This window comes from Bubalus bubalis, chromosome X (assembly GCF_019923935.1).
Source record: "Bubalus bubalis isolate 160015118507 breed Murrah chromosome X, NDDB_SH_1, whole genome shotgun sequence".
Taxonomy (NCBI): Eukaryota; Metazoa; Chordata; class Mammalia; order Artiodactyla; family Bovidae; genus Bubalus; species Bubalus bubalis.
The window spans coordinates 137,672,814-137,693,935 of NC_059181.1; the positions used below are offsets into that span (position 1 = coordinate 137,672,814).

At 39.6% G+C, this 21,122-nt stretch overlaps 1 protein-coding gene across 6 annotated transcripts in view; it reads left to right on the forward strand.

The window, feature by feature from the left end:
- Positions 1 to 19,889, forward strand: part of SLC25A14 (solute carrier family 25 member 14) — a 37,490-nt gene extending 17,601 nt beyond the window's left edge. For all 6 annotated transcript variants that reach the window (XM_006042992.3, XM_006042990.3, XM_044936654.1 and 3 more), the window contains 4 exons: positions 8,315 to 8,439; positions 9,218 to 9,353; positions 18,362 to 18,442; positions 19,448 to 19,889. In XM_006042992.3, coding sequence (XP_006043054.2) covers positions 8,315 to 8,439; positions 9,218 to 9,353; positions 18,362 to 18,442; positions 19,448 to 19,489 — 384 coding nt within the window. In that variant the 3' untranslated portion in view covers positions 19,490 to 19,889. The remainder of the gene's footprint in view (positions 1 to 8,314; positions 8,440 to 9,217; positions 9,354 to 18,361; positions 18,443 to 19,447) is intronic.
- The last annotated feature ends 1,233 nt before the right edge of the window (positions 19,890 to 21,122 follow it).

A 21,122-nucleotide genomic window follows, 5' to 3' on the forward strand; every position in this document is an offset into this window, starting at 1 on the left:
CCACAGTTCAAAAGCATCAATTCTTCGGTGCTCAGCTTTCTTCACAGTCCAACTCTCACATCCATACATGACCACAGGAAAAACCATAACCTTGATTGGATGGACCATTGTTGGCAAAGTAATGTCTCTGCTTTTGAATATGCTATCTAGCTTGGTCATAACTTTCCTTCCAAGGAGTAAGTGGCTTTTAATTTCATGGCTGCAATCACCATCTGCAGTGATTTTGGAGCCCCAAAAAATAAAGTCTGCCACTGTTTCCACTGTTTCCCCATCTATTTCCCATGAAGTGATGGGACCGGATGCCATGATCTTCGTTTTCTGAATGTTGAGCTTTAAGCCAACTTTTTCACTCTCCACTTTCACTTTCATCAAGAGGCTTTTGAGTTCCTCTTCACTTTCTGCCCTAAGGGTGGTGTCATCTGCATATCTGAGGTTATTGATATGTCTCCCAGCAATCTTGATTCCAGCTTGTGCTTCTTCCAGTCCAGTGTTTCTCATGATGTACTCTGCACATAAGTTAAATAAGCAGGGTGACAATATACAGCCTTGACGTACTCCTTTGCCTATTTGGAACCAGTCTGTTGTTCCATGTCCAGTTCTAACTGTTGCTTCCTGATCTGCATACAAATTTCTCAAGAGGCAGGTCAGGTGGTCTGGTATTCCCATCTCTTTCAGAATTTTCCACAGTTTATTGTGATCCACACAGTCAAAGGCTTTGGCATAGTCAATAAAGCAGAAATAGATGTTTTTCTGGAACTCTCTTGTTTTTTCAATGATCCAGCGGATGTTGGCAGTTTGATCTCTGGTTCCTCTGCCTTTTTTAAAACCAGCTTGAACATCAGGAAGTTCACGGTTCATGTATTGCTGAAGACTGGCTTGGAGAATTTTGAGCATTACTTTCCTAGTGTGTGAGATGAGTGCAATTGTGTGGTAGTTTGAGCATTCTTTGGCATTGCCTTTCCTTGGGATTGGAATGAAAACTGACCTTTTCCAGTCCTGAGGCCACTGCTGAGTTTTCCAAATTTGCTGGCATATTGAGTGCAGCACTTTCACAGCATCATCTTTGAGGATTTGAAATAGCTCAATTGGAATTCCATCACCTCCACTAGCTTTGTTCGTAGTGATGCTTTCTAAGGCCCACTTGACTTCACATTCCAGGATGTCTGGCTCTAGGTGAGTGATCACACCATCGTGATTATCTTGGTCGTGAAGATCTTTTTGTACAGTTCTTCTGTGTATTCTTGCCACCTCTTCTTAATATCTTCTGCTTCTGTTAGGTCCCTATCATTTCTGTCCTTTATCGAGCCCATCTTTGCATGAAATGTTCCCTTGGTATCTCTAATTTTCTTGAAGAGATCTCTAGTTTTTCCCATTCTGTTGTTTTCCTCTATTTCTTTGCATTGATTGCTGAGGAAGGCTTTCTTATCTCTCCTTGCTATTCTTTGGAACTCTGCATTCAGATGCTTATATCTTTCCTTTTCTCCTTTGCTTTTTGCTTCTCTTCTTTTCACAGCTATTTGTAAGGCCTCCCCAGACAGCCATTTTGCTTTTTTGCACTTCCTTTCCATGGGGATGGTCTTGATCCCTGTCTCCTGTACAATGTCACGAACCTCCGTCCATAGTTCATCAGGCACTCTATATAAACAGATTTAGTCCCTTAAATCTATTTCTCACTTGCACTGTATAATCATAAGGGATTTGATTTAGGTCATACCTGAATGGTCTAGTGGTTTTCCCCACTTTCTTCAATTTAAGTCTGAGTTTGGCAATAAGGAGTTCATGATCTGAGCCACAGTCAGCTCCCAGTCTTGTTTTTGCTGACTGTATAGAGCTTATTCATCTTTGGCTGCAAAGAATATAATCAATTTGATTTGTGTGTTGACCATCTGGTGATGTCCATGTGTAGAGTCTTCTCTTGTGTTGTTGGAAGAGGGTGTTTTCCATGACCAGTGCGTTCTCTTGACAAAACTCGATTAGCCTTTGCTCTGCTTCATTCCATATTCCAAGGCAGAGTTTGCCTGTTACCCCATGTGTTTCTTGACTTCCTCCTTTTGCATTCCAGTCCCTTATAATGAAAAGGACATCTTTTTTGGGTGTTAGTCCTAAAAGGTCTTGTAGGCCTTCATAGAACCATTCAACTTCAGCTTCTTCAGTGTTACTGGTTGGGGCATGGGCTTGGATTACTATGATATGGAATGGTTTGCCTTGGAAATGAACAGAGATCATTCTGTCGTTTTTGAGATTGCTTCCAAGTACTGCATTTCGGACTCTTTTGTTGACCATGATGGCTACTCCATTTCTTCTAAGGGATTTCTGCCCACAGTAGTAGATGTAATGGTCATCTGAGTTAAATTCACCCATTCCAGTCCATTTGAGTTTGCTGATTTCCTAGAATGTCGACATCCACTCTTGCCATCTCTTGTTTGACCACTTCCAATTTGCCTTGATTCATGGACCTGACATTCCAGGTTCCTATGCAATATTGCTCTTTACAGCATTGGACCTTGCTTCTATCACCAGTCACATCCACAACTGGGTATTGTTTTTGCTTTGGCTCCATCCCTTCATTCTTTCTGGAGTTATTTCTCCACTGATCTCCAGTAGCATATTGGGCACCTACCGACCTGGGGAGTTCCTCTTTCAGTATCCTATCATTTTGCCTTTTCATACTGTTCATGGGGTTCTCAAGGCAAGAATACTGAAGTGGTTTTCCATTCCCTTCTCCAGTGGACCACATTCTGTCAGACCTCTCCACCATGACCCGCCCATCTTGGGTGGCCCCACACGGCATGGCTTAGTTTCATTGAGTTAGACAAGGCTGTGTTTCGTGTGATCAGATTGACTAGTTTTCTGTGATTATGGTTTCAGTGTGTCTGCCCTCTGGTGCCCTCTCGCAACACCTACCATCTTACTTGGGTTTCTCTTACCTTGGACGTAGGGTGTCTTCACAGCTGCTCCAGCAAAGCACAGCCGCTGCTCCTTACCTTGGACGTAAGGACCTTGCTCCTTACCTCTCCCCTTGTCCTCGTCCAAGACTACTAGTAGTACAGAGTATAATGGGAAATTCGTTAATAGGTTCTTAAAAGGGAGAGACTCACTTTTATTCTTTCTTTATAATTTTCCCTAACTGTGCTGTGCTGTGCTTAGTCGCTCAGTCGTGTCTGACTCTTTGCGACCCCATGGACTGTAGCCCTCCAGGCTCCTCTTTCCATGGGTATTCTCCAGGCAAGTATACTGGAGTGGGTTGCCATGACTTCCTCCAGGGGATCTCCCCAACCCAGGGATCAAACCCACATCTGCATTGCAGGCAGATTTTTACCTTCTGAGCCACCAGGGAATGTCAAACATACAGAAAAGCTGAAAGAACACAACAATGAACAGAACCTACACACCTGGATTAAATGACTCAAAGTTTAGTCATATTTGCTTTATCTACTTACGTATATATATACACACATATGCGTACCAACCTACACACACACACTCTTTCTTTTGGCTAAACTATTTGAAAGGCAGTTGCAGACATCATAGTACTCCCCTAAGTACTTCATTATGCATATCATAAGAATAAGGACATTCTTCTACATAATGACAGTAAAAGCTCAAATATTTTGGCCACCTGATGTGAAGAACTGACTCATTAGAAAGGCCCTGATGCTGGGAAAGATTGAAGGCAGGAAGAGAAGGGGACAACAGAGGATGAGATGGCTGGATAGCATTACTGACTTAATGGACATGAGTTTGAGCAGCTCTGGGAGATGGTAAAGGACAGGGAAGCCTGACGTTCTGTGGTCCATGGGGTCACAAAGAGTTGGACACGACTGAGTGACTGAACAACAACAACAAATTGTCACACCTCAGAAAATTTATAAGTCCCTAATACCTAACACCCAGTCCATATTCAGTTTTCTTATAAAATGTTTCCTTGCACTTCCCCTGTATTTCCTGTGTGCTGGAGGTTAGATCTGTTGGCTTCATTAGATGCATGTGAATTGTTTTTGGTAAGAGAGCTGCAGAGGTGACCCTGTATGTCACATTGCACCACAGCAAGAGGCACATAATGTTAGGTTGTCCCCAAATTAGTGATGCCAAGTTTGTTCACTTGTTAAGATACTGTCCACCACCTCTTACCATAATAAAAGATAAGTCTTTCCCCCTTTGCAATTAGCAGGTAATGTTTATGGTGATATATTTAACATCATCATGTATATATTCTGTTACGTAATAACCTTTCATCAGTGGCATCCATCAATGATACTTGAAGTTTGCTTTTTGATAAAAAGGCCCTTTGAGGTACCCTGTCTTGATTAGTCTAATTTAAAACCAGAAAATGAAACTAACTAGAACTCTTTCACAAACTAATGCTAGGAGAAAGACAAAGACAGAGCAATAAATAGAATTGGAGATTTTGTCAGGGGAATATAACTACTTAATTTTTATTTAAAATAATCTTTTAATTGTAATAAAATATATATAACACAATTTTAACATAGTTGTACAACTACATTATTTTTATTTAAAATAATCTTTTAATTGTAATAAAATATATATAACACAATTTTACATAGTTGTACAACCAGTCTCCAGAATTCTTTTCATCCTGCAAAACTGGGACTCTGTACTGATTAAACAACAGCATGCCATTTCGTCCTCCCCCAGCCCCTGGCCACCAGCCTTTTATTATCTCCTTATGAATTTGATGGTTCTGGGTACCTCGCGTAAGTGGAATCATACAGTATTTGTCTTTTAATTACTGGTTTATTTCATTTAGCATAATGTCCTCAAGGTTCAACCATGTTGTCACATGGGTCAGAATTCCTTTTTTAAAGCTGAACAATATTATATACATACACTGCATTTTGTTAATCCATTCATCCATTGATGAACATTTAGTTTGTTTCTGTATTTTGGCTCTTGCGATAATGCTGCTGTGAACATAGATGTGCAGATGCCTTTTCAAGACTGGTTTCAATTCTTTGTGTATATACCCAGAAGTGGGACTGCTGGATAGTATGATAATTCTGTTTAATTTTTTGAGGAACTGAAAATGGCTACTTTTACAATCCAGGCTATGTACATCATCCAGACATGTAAGGTAAAGAAGTGAAATACATTGTGTTATGTATTCTTTTGACCTCCCAGGTGGCACTAATGGTAAAAAACCCACCTGCCAGCATAAGAGACGTGGGTTCTATCCCTGGGTCGGGAAGATCCCCTGGAGGAGGAAATGGCAACCCGCTCCAGTACTCTTGCCTGGAGAATCCAATGGACAGAATAGCCTCGCAGGCTACAGTCCAGGGGTCGCAAAGTGTCGGACGATGACTGAGCAACTTAGCACATTCTTTTGACACAGACACGTATTATTTACATATTAAAATACAGGAATCTTTTTCATTTCAACAGGGAAGTATGTTTGTGTTTTTCTTCAAACACAGGGCCCTTTTCGTCTGTATTCTATTTTCTTGCTTTGATTGTAATAAAATGGGTACTGGAAACATTTCATTTTCACTGGAAGCATTTCCCTTTCTTCCTAACTCCATTGTAAGAAATAACAGCAGGAGTACAGTAAGAAAGTGACTGGCGCTTAGGTCAGGGTTGGAGAGACAGTAGAGTGGTGACCTGGAGAGCACTTGCCCTGTTCATTGCTGCAGTGCGCCATAGGAGTCCATGGCACTTTCAAGAGAGCTGAAAATCTGCATTCCTGTGTGAAGTATCCATTCCTGTGGTAGTTTTTTTTTTTTTAATTGGTGTTTGTTTGTTGTTTTTTTTTTTTATGTTGACAGCTAATTCAGCCTTCTAGGAAATACTGTGTAGGCCACACAAAACATGTCTGTGACCAAAATTCACCCCGTGGGACCATACTGTTCACCAAATTAATCTTCTGGGGCTACCTTCTAACAGAGTTGAGCAGGTGGAAGGGTCAGAGAGGAAGGTACTGCTGGGCAAACCAGCCTGACCAGCAGAATCAAGCATCCGATGATAGCACAGCTCCATCATGTCCACTTTATGAATTGCGTTTGGGAAGTTAGGGAGGATTGAACTCTAATTTTAACAGGTATCTCAGAAAGCAGTTATTCCTCCTGGTATATTATTTTCAGTTTTTTATCAAATTATTTTAAATTTTATTTTTTGGCCACATCACACAGCATGTGGGATCTTAGCTCCCCAACCAGGGATCAAACTCATGCCCCCTAGATTGGAAGCATGGAGTCATAACCACTGGACCACCAGGGAAGTCCCTCAGTTTTTTTAAATGATATTTAAACACAGTTATAAAAGTAAAATATTCCTTGTAAAAAATTTTACATAAATTTGTCATTTGTGTATATACCTCTCCTCCTAAAGTTAGAATGCTCAGTCACTTCAGTCATGTCTGATTCTTTGCGACCCCATGGATTATAGCCCACCAGGCTCCTCTGTCCATGGGATTTCTCAGCCAAGAATACTGGAATGAGTTGCCATTTGTTACTCCAGGGGATCTTCCTGACCCAGCAATCGAACCTGCATCTCCCATGTCTCCTACATTGGCAGGTAGATTCTTTACCCACTGAGCCACCTGGGAAACCCAGTTAGAATAACACTATCTCTTCCCTTCTTTAGCATTATAAGCATTTTCTTGTGTTATTCTTATTCTTCAAAAACGTGACTTTTTAATGCTCTAGCAACCCTGTGTTGTAATGTAAGCTGTGATGGGAATAGTGTGCTTGTGACTGAAAAGCTGGTAGTGTTACTGCAGGAGGACTTGGAAGGAAGTACACTTTGCCTTGGCCTTCTCCCTGGCTGTGTCATACCTTTTGTGTGATCCTAATGTATCCTTTCTGCACATCCTAAATTCTGTGAATTAAACTCAAAAGCTCTCCTCTCCCTACTGACTTTTGCTTTGTGCTTTTATTTTTAAAATTATTTCTTTATTTATTCTTGGCTTTGCTGGGTCTTTGTTGCTGTGCGTGGACTTTCTCTGGTTGTGTCAAGTGGAAGCTACTCTTCATTGCAGTGTGTGGGCTTTTCATTGTGGTGGGTTCTCCTGTTGTGGAGCACGGACTCTAGGGCAGGCTCAATAGTTGTTGCTCCAAGGCTTAGTTACTGCTGGCTATGTGGGATCCTCCCAGACCAGGGATTGAACCCATTTCCCCTGCATTGGCAGGTGGTTTCCCAACCACTGGACCACCAGGGAAGCCCAACATCTTTATTGAGATAATTCACAGACCATAAAATTTGCCATCTTAAAGTATATATTTTAATGTTTTTTGGATATCCACAGACTTGTACAGCCATCACCACTGTCTAAGTTTAGAACATCTCATCACCAGAGGAAAAAACCCTATACCCATTCATAGTCACTTCTCACAACCTCCAACCCTCCCAGACCTAGGCAACCACTAATCTGCTTTCTGTCTCTAGATTTCCCAATTCTGGCATTTCATGTAAATGTAATTATACAATATGTGGCATTTATGACTGGCTTCTTTAGTTTAGCATACTATTCGAAAAGTTTCATCTGTGTTTTAGCATTTATCAGTACTTCATTTCTGTTTATGGCTGAATAATAATTCTATTGTATTGTACATACCACATTTTGTTTATCCTTTCATCAATTAATAAGTATTTATTTGTACTTTTGGGCTATTATGAATGTTACATATGTACATTATGTATGTTATGAACATTTATGTACAAGTTTTTGCATAAATACATGTTTAATTCTCCTGGGTATATCTGGATGCGAAATTGATTGGTCCTATAGTAATTCTGTGTTTAACTTTTTCAGGAATTGCCAAAGTGTTTATCACAGTGGCTACTCTACATGGTATTCCCACCAGCAGTATATAATTGTATATCTTCTTTGGGGAAATGTCTATTTAGATCTTTTGCACATTTTAAAAATTGGGTTGTTTGTCTTTTTATTGTTGAGTTGTAACAGTTCTTTATATATTTTGGATACTAGTCCATATATTAATATAATATATGCTTTGTACTAGTCCAGATACATGATTTGCAAATATTTTCTCCCATTGTGTGGGTTGTCATTTTTCTAACCACAAGAATGTTTAATTATGATGAAGTCCATTTGTCTATTTTTCTTTCGTTGTTTGTGTTTTAGGTGTCATATCAATGATTTTATTTGTAGTACAGTAAGTGAATTGGGAATTTATAAGTGTTTCAGTATATGCAATTGATGTGAAATAGTGATCTTATGCTGCAGACTTGGATTTTTTTCTGCCATTTTAAAATTCCTGACCTATTTTGTTCACCCTTTGACTTAACTCACTACCAATGTATTTACACAGTGTCTCATGTCACTTATGTTTTGTAGGGTGTTGTCCCAACTGCTCAGCGGGCTGCCATCGTCGTGGGAGTAGAGCTACCAGTCTATGATATTACGAAGAAACACTTGATATTGTCAGGGCTGATGGGAGACACAATCTTAACTCACTTTGTGTAAGTCTGATAGGTTGTGTTCATTCCATATTGTCAGTACTTCAAGCACAAAAAGCATCTTTCACTGAAGTCCTCATCTAGAATTGATAATGAGTACATATGGCCTAAATACCTTTTTCTCTCTCATCACCAGAAGTTCAAGCCTTCTGATAAACGTACAGAGATTCCAGATGCAATAGGCACTTTCGTACTTGGGAGCAGTGTCTAATTCCAGATGTCTGCAGTATTTGCATTTGTTCATATATAGACTCTATACCTAATAAACTCATCCATTATTTGCTTTGATTAATTTTGGGTCAGAAAGCAAATTTTCTCAATGATAAACAGAATAAAAGGGTGAAATTTTATAGGGCTTGTGAAGCAAGACCACAGTTTTGGACTGAAATGTTGCTCATTTCATCTTACATTTTCTTCATCTTGCAACTTTTATGATATTTAATACTCAAATGCCTTTTGCATATGATGTTGTGACTTGAAAAGTTTACGTAACTAATAGATGATGCATAATACTTCCTGCTTAGGAAACTTGCTAGACTTACGAACTCTTTAAAAAAAAAAAAAAGGCTATCTGAATTTTGGATTGAAAAGTGAAGGGGACAGCTTTTGACTAATGTCTCTTTAGTAAAGATTTCCTTTCTCTTTAGATTGTAATAAAAGAGCAAGTGCCAGGTTTTATGTGGTGTCTGACTCATTGTACATTTATGTTTGACCTAATTTCTGTTTACGCGGGCAGAGGTGGAAGTGGGGCAGTCTGTCTTCTTACAGTTTTTATCTTTAGTTCCAGCTTTACATGTGGCTTGGCTGGGGCTCTGGCTTCCAATCCAGTTGATGTGGTACGAACTCGCATGATGAACCAGAGGGCAATTGTGGGACATGTGGACCTCTATAAGGGCACTTTGGATGGCATTTTAAAGGTACGTGCATAGTGAACTTGGATCGTATTTTTTTATTTTCTTTGATGTCTCAGACTTGCAGTCCTTACTCTTAGTTGCTGCTCTGAAGATGGAAGAATCATTATATCTATTTTAGTAGCCTCTCAGAGTAATTCCCAGGTAGGAAAACTGTCTCCTTGGTAATTTGCTGATGCTTAGTGGTCCTTGATATTATTATTCCAGTTTGAATGCTTAAGACTGCAGGATACCTTATCAATAGCACAATGTAGAATTACTGATGAAAAGGACCTGACATATTCCACATTTGCCCACTTCAGACAAGGCAGAGATGCTGTAATAGAAAATCCGATACTCGATTCTAGTTCAGTATTGTACTATTGTTCCCAGTTTGGCTTTGAAAGTTTCTGCTGTGTTATATTTGTAGGAAGCTGAGAATCATACAGGTATTATGCATTATATAACCACTAGTAATAATATTTCTAAAAAAGCAAATTTGGAGCTAAAATATACTATCATATGGTTTCTCTGCTGTTATCAGTTTAGTTAATTATTATCTATCAGATACCATTTTATATTTTTTTAGACAATGTTAGTTTTTATTTTCAGTCATGCACATCTCATATCAAAAATTTAAAGGGGAAAAGCCAGTTTATTACATTTGTCCATATATTTACCATTTCTGTTGCTCTTCCTTCTATCTTGAATTTCTAATTACTTTGGTATCATTTCTCTTCCACCTGTGAAATTTATTTTAGCACTTACTTTAGTGCAGGTACATTGGCAATTAAATATTTTAGTTTTCCTCCAACTGAGAATGTCCCTTTTTCATCTTTATTTCAAAAAATTATTAATATCATTTTTTTAACTTTACAATATTGTATTGGTTTTGCCATATATCAACATGAATCCGCCACAGGTATACACATTTTATTTTATTAATATTTTATTTTTAATTAATTAGGTATTGGTTGTGCTGGATCTTCATCCTCCTGGATCAGGGATCAGACCCATGTCCCCTGTATTGGAAGGCTGATTCTTATTCACTACCACCAGGGAAGTCCCCAGGGACCATTTTAGTAGAAACAGAGAAATTACAATGTACCGCAGTGTACTGCAGGTATAAAACGGAGAAGGCAATGGCAACCCACTCCAGTACTCTTGCCTGGAAAATCCCATGGATGGAGGAGCCTGGTAGGCTGTAGTCCATGGGGTCACTAGGAGTCGGACACGACTGAGCGACTTCCCTTTCACTTTTCACTTTCATGCATTGGAGAAGGAAATGGCAACCCACTCCAGTGTTCTTGCCTGGAGAATCCCAGAGACGGGGGAGCCTGGTGGGCTGCCGTCTCTGGGGTCGCACAGAGTCAGACACGACTGAAGCCACTTAGCAGCAGCAGCAGGTATACAAACAGATAATCAACACATCTTGTTAAGTGATAAACTCAGGGCTCTATGGGAGGAAATTGTAGTCTAGTTTGGAAATTTGGGATAGGTTTCCTGTAGATGGAAGAATACTGAATATAATAACTTACATCTGTTGAGTGCTTTACTATGTACCAGAGACTGTTCTAACGAGACTTACATGTATTCATTCATTTAATCCTCACAATTACAGCACACTGAAGCACTAAGAGGTGAACTAACCTGCCCAAGGTTTCACAGCTAATAGGTGGGAGAGCTGGGATTTCAACTCAGACCATTGGTTTCAAACCAACATTTTTAACTACACTGTGGTGCCTTCCCTATGTTGGTGGCTGAGGGTTAGTTAAGTTATAAAGGATATTAAATGCTATGTTGAGATGCTTGGGCTTATTTTTTTTAGTTGATGAGGAGCTGTCGATTTAATCAGGTCAGATTTATGTTTTAAATAGATCATGCTGGCTTTGTGGAGAGTGGATCTAAGACAGTGGTTCTCAATCTTAAGTGCACATTGGAATCACCTGGGGAATGTTCTTAGCTTCTGTGCTCACCTTAGACTACTGACATCAGAATAGAGGTCCCCACCCTCTGGGGTTTAATGCCTGATGATCTTAAATGGAGCTGATGTAATAGTAATGGAAATAAAGTGCACAACAAATGTAGTACACTTGAATTATCTCAAAACCATCTTGCTCTCCCAGTCCATGGGAAAATTGTCTTCTACAAAACTGATCTCTGGTGCCAAAAACGATGGTGACCACTGCTCAGAATGTCTGGAGTAGGAGCCAGGTTGTCAGGATTTTCAAAACTCCTCAGGTGATTGCAATGTTCACCCAAAGTTGAAAACCATAAAACCAAGGGAATAAGCCTGAAAACTTTAACATGCATCTGTACCACCTGGAAAGTGAAAGTGAAGTCACTCAGTCGTGTCCGACTCTTTGCGACCCTGTGGACTGTAGCCTACCAGGCTTCTCCGTCCATGGGATTCTCCAGGCAAGAACACTGGAGTGGGTTGCCATTTCCTTCTCCAGGGGATCTTCCCGACCCAGGGATCAAACCGGGTCTCCCGCATTGGAGGCAGATGCTTTAACCTCTGAGCCACCAGGGAAGCCCACCTGGAGGGCTTGTTAAAATGCAGATGGCTAGGCCCCATCACCAGACTGTGATTTAGCAAGTTTGGAGTAGGACCTGAGAATTTGCATTTCTAACCATTTCCCAGGCAATACTGATGCTGCTAGTTTGGGACCACACTTAGAGAACTGCTGACCTAGGGATAGGGAAACTTAGTGGAAGGCTCTTAGAGTGGGCTGAGCAAGAGGTGATGAGAGGCTGAACTTGGCATGAATAGTAGGGATAGAGCTGAGAATAATTTAATTGATAAAGTCAACAGGATTTGGTTGACTTGGTGTGGAGAGGTGGGGGAGAAAGAAGGTGTCAGAGATAACTTCCCAGTTTTTGGTTTTGGTGACCATGTGGTGACTTTTATTGACAGAGATATCACAGGAAAAGGAGCAGGTTTTGTGGGAGACATCACAGTTCTGAGATACTTAGTTTGAGGTGCGTGAGGAATACCCAGTGAATATATTTGGATATCCTAGTCTTAACTTGGAGGTTCAGGGGTGGAGGTAAGAACTTGAGGAAACAGTAGTGTACAGGTGTTACATAACTGGAGGGGGAGACCAAGGAGAGCAGGAAGAAGAGTTCACAAGTTTGTTGCTTTCATCACACACTGGAGTATTGTAAAGCTCCTTTCATTACTAGTGATTCACAGAAGCAATGATTCTCATACTCTGAAGAGTAGAATTTGGCAAAAGCTCTCCTTTCTATTTCTAACATGCTCACCCTTCCACTTGCCAATCACTGGTATAGAGAGAGAAGAGTAGGGCCAAATAAAGAACTCCCAATTTTTAAGGGCTTGACAGATGAGGAACTCAGGAAAGACACCAAAAGATAACAGTTAAAAGATATGAGGGAACTTACAAGACATACTATTGTCATAGAAGCCAAAGGAGAAATGAGTTTCAAGAATGGATGAGAAGTTATTTAATACTAAATAACTGGGATAGAGAGATCCAGTATAAGGGCTGCAAAGTCTGTTGGGTTTCATGTTTTCTAGAGGAGGTTTGCTGGATTGGTGTTTGCAAAAGCCAGATTGCTGTCCACTGGAGAGTGTGTTTAATCCTTCATTCATTTTTTTCAAAATTGTTCAAGTGTCTTTTGTGCTAGGTACTGTTCTAGGTTGGTGAACAAAAAAGTCCTGGCCTTCGTGACATTTTAATTCTAATAGGAAGAGACAGATAAACACATAGGAAGTGAGGATAAGTAGACAAGTGTAAAATACTCTTTCAAGAAGGTTGGCTAAGAGGAGATAGAGGGTACGGTAATATAGTAATAGTTAGCATTTATTGAGTGCTTATTATGTACCACACACTAGAGTATATCCTTTAACTATCAGCAACCATGTAGAGTAGATAATATCTTTGCCATTTTATAAATGAGAGAACTTAGGTTCTGAGTAGCTAAGTATTTACCCAAGATTACATACCTAGTAAGTAGCAGATCTGGGATTTAAATCAGGGTTCCGTCTGATTCCAAGGTTTATACTCGTAACTACTATGCCGTATGGTATCGTCAGAAACATATTTTCGTGTTGACAGTAACCTTTATGTACTTATATTTACCAGCCATTCATTTATTTGCTATTAAAACAACTTTGCTCTATATTGTCATCATACTTTATTATTTTATCTGTAAGAGTACACTTGGGTGAATGGAATGATGCATTCCTCTTTGATTTAGAAATGAGCAGCTGTACATCTCATCCTCTTAACCTCTATCTGCAAACACTTGAATTGCTTCTCATTGACACAAAGCTTATATTATTCGATCCCTTTTTACTTCTTACAGCCTTATCTTTGCTACCTTTATTCTATATTCCAGACAGACTGAACAGGTTCTAGTACTAGACTTTGTTTCATTGCCAAGTTTCACCCATGCCATGTACTTTGTTAGATGGCTAGCTCCTATCATTCTTCAGATTGCATTATTTTTTAATATTTTTTAGCATGTGTGAGAATTCTCTTCCTTTTTATTTTTTTAAAAACATTTTTGAACAGTTTTTTTTTTTTTTTTGGCTGTGCCACATGGCATGTGGGATCTTTTCTCTCTTTGCTTTGTTTTTTTAAAATTTATTTATTTTTAATTGAAGGATAATACTGTAAAGAAATTATTTTAAAATTTTTAATTGGAGGATAATTGCTTTACAATGTTGTGTTGGTTTCCGCCATAAGATTGCGTTATTTTCATAAGTGCCTTCCCTGACCATTAAACTATATATGTGTGTAGTTTTATGTTCTTGTTCTCTCATAGCATTTATTATATTTTGAAAAACATCGTTTTGAGGGTCAACTCACTAATTCATAAAATTCATCTATTTGTGTGGCCTTTGGTATGTTCCGAGCTATGTGCAACCATCAACCCCACAGTCAATTTTAGAACACTTTCTTGACCTCCAAGAGAAATCCTGTACTTTTTGGCTATTATCCCACTATCCTCCCAGCCCTAAGCAACCACTAATGTACTTTTATTTCTGTAGATTTGCCTATTGTTGGGTATCTTATATAAATGGAATCATACAATATGTGAGGGTTTTGACCAGCTCCTTTCACTTAATATGTTTCAAGGTTCATCCATGCTGTAGCATGTGTCAATCCAGGCATAGCTCTGGAGGAGATGTGCTTCCAGACCACCACAATAAAGCCATACTGAAACAAAGTGAGCCACAGGAACTTTTTGGTTTCCCAGCACATGTAAAAATTATTTTTACATTACATAATAGCATATGAAATGTGCAATAGTATTGTCTGAATAAAACAATGTACATACCTCAAAATGTTAACCATCATCTGAGCCTTCAGCGAGTCATAATCTCTTTACAATAGTAATATCAAAGATCACAGACCACAGATCACCATAACAAAGGTAATATAATGAAAAAGTTTGAAATATGATGAGAATAACCAAAAGTGACAGAGAGATACAAAATGGGTAACTGCTGTTGGAAAAATGGTGCCCATAGATTCACTCAACTCAGGGTTGCCACAAGCTTTCAGTTTGTGAAAAATCCATTATCTGCAAAGTGTAGTAAAGTGCAATAAAATGAAGTATGCCTGTACTTTGTTCCTTTTAATGGTTGGGTAACATTCTGTTGTATGGCTGTATCACATTTATTGACTTTTGTTACATTTTATTGTACAGTTGACCCTTGAGCAACTCAAGTTTGACCTGCACAGGTCCACTTATATGCAGATTTTTTTCAGTAGTAACTACTACAGTACTACACGACCTGTGGTTGGTTGAATCTGTGGTTGCGGAGGGCTGACAAAAAGTTATACCAGGAGTGTTGACTGCACGGAGGGTCGGTGTCCCTGACAACTGTGTTGTTCAAGAGTCAATTGTAGTTGCTTTTAATGTCTGTCTGCCCAGTAGACATAAGTTCCATGAAGGCAGGGGCATATCTTATTTATCTCTCTATCCACAGCAAATTATTTATTGAATGAATGTATAACTTCATAAAGTAGCCTCTTGTCTCTGTGTATCTACAGAAGTTCTTGTTTGTTTTTACTCAACTGCCTCAAGCCAAAGAGTGGTGCATCCCAGTTCTAATGTTTGGACGTTTGTCCCTGTTTTGGAACTCAGCAAGGAATCATTAAGCTCACAAGATTGTTAGTGACTGTGTGTGTGTAAAGTTTGTGTGTTCATTTACTCAACAAATATTTTTTCAGATATTTAGTGGAGACTTCACTATGCCAGAGAGTGTTCAGTAGTGGAGTAGAATGGTAAAGAAGACCAACATGGTCCCTGCTCTCTTGCTTTCCTGGAGATTACATTCTAGTTGAGGGAGACAGAGAATAAACATGCAGATAATAAATGGTGTAATTTCATAAAGAAGTAAATGCTATGAAAAAGCTAACACAGCGTAATGAGATAGTGACTCTGTGATGGTGGTGGGGAACTACTTCAGCTAGGATGGTGAGGAAAAGGGTGTGAGGGGGTGACATTTATTTGAGCAGGGGTCTGAATGATGAGAAGAGGGTGGTCACTAGAAAATCTGAGAGAAAAGCATTTCAGGAAGAGGGAATGGGTACAAGGGCTCTGAGTTTGGAATGAGCTGGACACTTTAAAGGGTTAAAAACAAGGCTGTGCTGGTGTGACTGTGTGATGAATGAAGGGAAAAGTAGTAGAAAATGAAACTGGAGAGAGGCAGGGCTAAATCATGTAGGATCATGCAGGTCACTGAAGAAAGTTTATAATTAGAATCAAATCCACTGGGACGTCATTGGACAGCTTTAAGCAGGAAAGGGACACTACTGATTTATAATATTGAAAGATTGCCTGGCTTCCTAGGTGGAGATCATAGACCAGTTAGGAGGCTTGTTGTGGTGTTCCAAGTGAGAGGTGATGAGATTGGCTTGAATCTCTAAGGTCCCTTGTCTTAGCAGTCTTTGATTCTAGGTTATCTGCATCCAGGATTTATTTTGGTTGATTTTCACAATTTTCCAACATCAATTTTGGTCTGAGACCTTTAGCATTTGCTGATGATCCATTGGGACAAGCATATTACCACTATGTTTTCATAAATAGTGCCTTTATGTTACTATTTGCTTCAAAAATGATTAGTAAGGATAATCATATCAAGTCTTATTAATTTATAGTATAGGATAAGGGATATTTAGAAGTCTGGATTCTCATATTGTTATTTTATCCAAATATATTCATTTTTTAGTATAGTGGTGGGTATTACTTCACCAGTGAGAGGGCAAAATAACATTTTTCAATGTAGAACATGATAGCTTACACACAGGAGTAACTTAATATTTATCCATTAAACAGGAACTGTTTCTGTTGACTGAATTTAACACACATCATCAGTTTATGACCTTTGGTATGCATTATTTGTCATTTAATTCTAATAACCATTCAGTTGGTAGATGTAGGACCTCCATCGTATAAAACAGAAAACTTAAATTCAAAACATTTCACGTTGTCCCTCACCTAATCCTCTAGCCATTCCTATAAAGTCAGCCATGGCATTACATACGCAGAATTTGCAATGATGAAACAGACTCAGAAAGGATAGTGACTTGCCCAATTCCCTATTCCTCTACCTTGCTTTAGTTTTCATATTAGTACTTATAATTTCTTAATATAATGTTATTAATTTGTATATTTGTTCATCAGTTCCACTAGAGTATACATTCTATGGGACTTCCCTGGTAGCTCAGTGGTAAAGAATCCACCTGCAATGAAGGAGACACAGGATATGCTGGTTCATTCCCTATGTCGGGAAGATTCCCTGGAGGAGGGCATGGCAACCCACTCCAATATTCTTGCCTGGAGAATCCCATGGACAGAGGAGCCTGGTGGGCTACAGTCCATAGAGTCACAAAGAGTTGGACATGACTGAAGCTACTGAGCACACACATGCACGTGTGCATTCTATGAGGGCAGAGAATGTATAAGTTATCTGCTGCTGCTGCTAAGTTGCTTCAGTCGTGTCTGACTCTGTGTGACCCTGTAGATGGCAGCCCACCAGGCTCCCCCGTCCCTGGGATTCTCCAGGCAAGAACACTGGAGTGGGTTGCCATTTCCTTCTCCAATGCATGAAAGTGAAAAGTGAAAGGGAAGTCGCTCAGTCGTATCTGACTTGTAGTGACCCCATGGACTGCAGCCTACCAGGCTCCTCCATCCATGGGATTTTCCAGGCAAGAGTACTGGAGTGGGGTGCCATTGCCTTCTCTGTATAAGTTATCTATGGCTGTGTAATAAATGACTCCAAAGCTCAGTGCCTTAATACATCATACATTTATTATCCCACAATTTCTGTGGATTCGGAATTAAGAAGCAGCTTAGCTGAATGATTTCAGCTTTAGGCTCTCTCATGAGGTAATTGTCCAGATGTCAGCTAGGGCTATAATCATCTGAAGGCTTGACTGGTGCTGGGACATCTACTTCAAAGATCACTCATGTTATTGTCAGCAGGAAGGCACTGTTCCTCTTTGGCTGTTGGCCAGAGGCCTTAGTTTCCCCTCACGTGGGCTTCTCTTCATGATATGGCAGCTGGCTTCCTCCAGAGCAAATGATCCAAGAGAGAACAAGGCAAAACGTTCTTAAATGCAAACTATCTTTTATAGCATAGCATAGCATTGTTAACTACTGCCATGTGCTATTGGTGACACAGACCGATCCTGATATGTTGTGGGAGGGACTACACAATGGTATGAATAACTGGAGATGGTTATCATCGGGGGCCATCTTGGAGGCTAGCTACCACAGCTACTTTCTCTCTTGTTTACTATTATTACTATTATCCCAACACTGAGAAGAGTATCTTGCATATTGTAGGTGCTTAGTAAATATTTGTTGAATGAGTGGGTGGATGGATTTAGAATACCATACTAATTAAAAATGTATGTCTATAGCAAAAAGGACCATTCATGGATCCTAAGTTGTTGGGGAGGGGCGTGGACGATGAGTTCTATAATAACAGTAATTGTCAGATGTAAAGTGCAAGGAGAATTCACTCTTATTTTTTTATATCTTTCCCTCAGATGTGGAAACATGAGGGCTTTTTTGCACTCTATAAAGGATTTTGGCCAAACTGGCTTCGACTTGGACCCTGGAACATCATTGTATCCTTTTAGAACATGAGAGTGAAAGCACATGGTTCAAGCTCCCAGGTAATTCGAGGCTATGGGAAGGACAATTTTGATTATTGGAGCCTTTTAGGCAAATGAGAATCTATTCTAGTGATGACCATTGCAGATGGAACTAAGTACAGAAATGGCTTTCAGTTGGAGTCTAATACAAACTAAAGGGATTAGAAAAGAAATGCCAAAGTTTTTTTCCTCTTTATTTTTTAATTTTTTTTAATTTTATTTTTTAACTTTACAATATTGTGTTGGTCAACAACAAGCACAACCAAATCTGGAAGGGGCTAGGAAGGTTTTGAAAACCCTGCTATGAGGTATCCACAGGAAGGTCTATGGAGTCCACATTTCCTACCCCTAAGTATAGGACCAGAGTAGCTGGGGAAATAATAAGACAGAAAATACTCATAGGACAAAGGAATCCAGAGCCAAGGGGGACTCTTTCCTCCTGGGTAACTTTCCTTCCTTTAGCTGTGTTTGAGTGCCTCCTGTGTGCAGAGCCATGAGTTGGATGGTGTGTGTGGTGGTGTTTGTATTGTGGTGAGCACTGCAGGGTTGAAAAGTCATTCCCTGTCCTTGTGGAGGTTGAGGGAGATAGTGTCTCCATTCCTCTTCCTGATCATCTAATGTCTGTGACAGTTACTCTAGCACTGAATTTTATGTAGTTGATGTTCTTGGATATGTGTGTGTGTGTGTGTGTGTGTGTGTGTGTGTGTGTATGTCTGTGGCCTATTTGCCCCTAAAGAATAGAAGTATGTTAGACTTTTAATATGCTTATATTGCTAAATGCCAACAATCAAAATGGGTGCTTGATGGGCACTCAACACATGCTTGATTTGCCAGATGTAGTTTGAAAAAAGACTTTTAAGCAGGTACAACTTAGAATAGCAGAGCCTAAGTATCCCAGTAAGAGAATGCAGTGTACAATTTATAACCAGGTTTGACTTTCAGTATCATTCCAGTGATCTTCCATGACTTACTCTTCAGTTTTTTATTACATATGAGCAGCTCAAGAGGCTTCAAATCTAAGGATGTAAGCCAAACCCTGCCAACCTTTCTACTCTCTTTCCCCTTTTTCCTGTGTTCTGATGTATTTTGATCAAGTTGTAAGTGTTTACTGAACCATTGGTCTCCCAAGGCCCTTCTGGTGGAAGAATGATAGGATGGTTCAAAATTGCTCATGTGTTTGTGTTGCCATGTGAACTGTTCCCTGAGAGGAAGTATTAACATTGAGACTCTGGCCCCAGATTGGTATCTTCTGTGAAGATGGATACTGATGGATGATACTCAAAATGGCCTTCTCTTCAAATGTGGGTTAAATGTAGCTTGTTAGCCCCAGACTTGGGCTAGAGCAAAAGGCATAGGCCAGGGCAGTTACTGCTATGTATGTTACAGACCTCAGTTCTCATTAAAGTATTTATTCACAGAATCACTTTGACTTTGTCTTTATTTACTGTTCTCTCATCTGCCAACTCTTTAGGTTATATTCTCCGGAAATTGATAAAGATAAGGTGACTATGAAATTGAGTCTGGACTCTTAAAGCACATTTATGGGAACAGACTAAGTGCATTGTGCTTTCCCACTGCCATTCATTCTCATCATGCCACTCGCTTGTAAACATCAGACACGTGGTTCTAACCTAAAGAGTGAATAAGCAAACAAGGGGCTCATTTGGACAGTTTCCACAGATAAAATGCTGAAAGAGGCTTAAAATAGAACCCTGTGTCTAAGGTTCTAATTGCCTTATAGGCAAAAATTTCTGGCTACTTTCTTACACTAGAATAGTATCTACCACATTGTAGGCACTCAAATACTTGTGAAAGGAATAGTTTAGTTCTTCATCTTTATCCATCCGGAATAGTTTAGTTCTTCATCTTTATCCATCCATTTATTTGTTCAGCAAACATTTATTGTATGTCTAGTATGTCCTAGATGCTGGGGGTGTAAAAATATATTAAGACATAATCACTATTTTAGAGGTCACATCCAAGGAGAAACAGACACATAGATTCTGAGTACAATAGGTACTAAGTACTGTCTGACAAATGAACTAAGTGCTGTAGAAGCACAGAGGAGGGAACAGTCCATTGCCTAGGGGCCGGGCTAAAGGCTTCACAGTATAGGTGATATTTGTGTTAAAAAGCGGATGTTACTATGTAGATTAAGGCAGGGAAGGACATTCCAGGCAGGGGAATTGCAGGAGGTGGGGGGGACGTTCAGCATGGCTAAAATACAGGGTTTTGGTTTTCAAATACCATGTGACACAGAATCACCTGAAGATCTTGCAAAAACTGTAGATTCTTGTGTCCTATCACCTGAGATTCTAACCTTATGTGGGGAAGAGGTATTTGCTTTTGTCACAGGCATTCGATGGTGGGTGATCCTTAGATTACACTTTGAGAAGCATTTGTAAAGAAATATGGGCTAGAATGAAAGGAAATTACAGTGTGGCCAAAAGGGTCAAATTATGAAGGCTCTCTATATATCCCTAAGAAAGAGTTTGGCTTTTATCCTGGAGGAGGCAGGCAAAGGAAGCTGAAAATAGGGGATAATATAACCAGCTTGTGATTTTTAGGATAATAACCCTGGTGTGGAGGGTAGCCTGGAAGGAAGCAACCGAAACCAGGTTAGGATCCACTGAGATCTACTCCCCTTTATGTA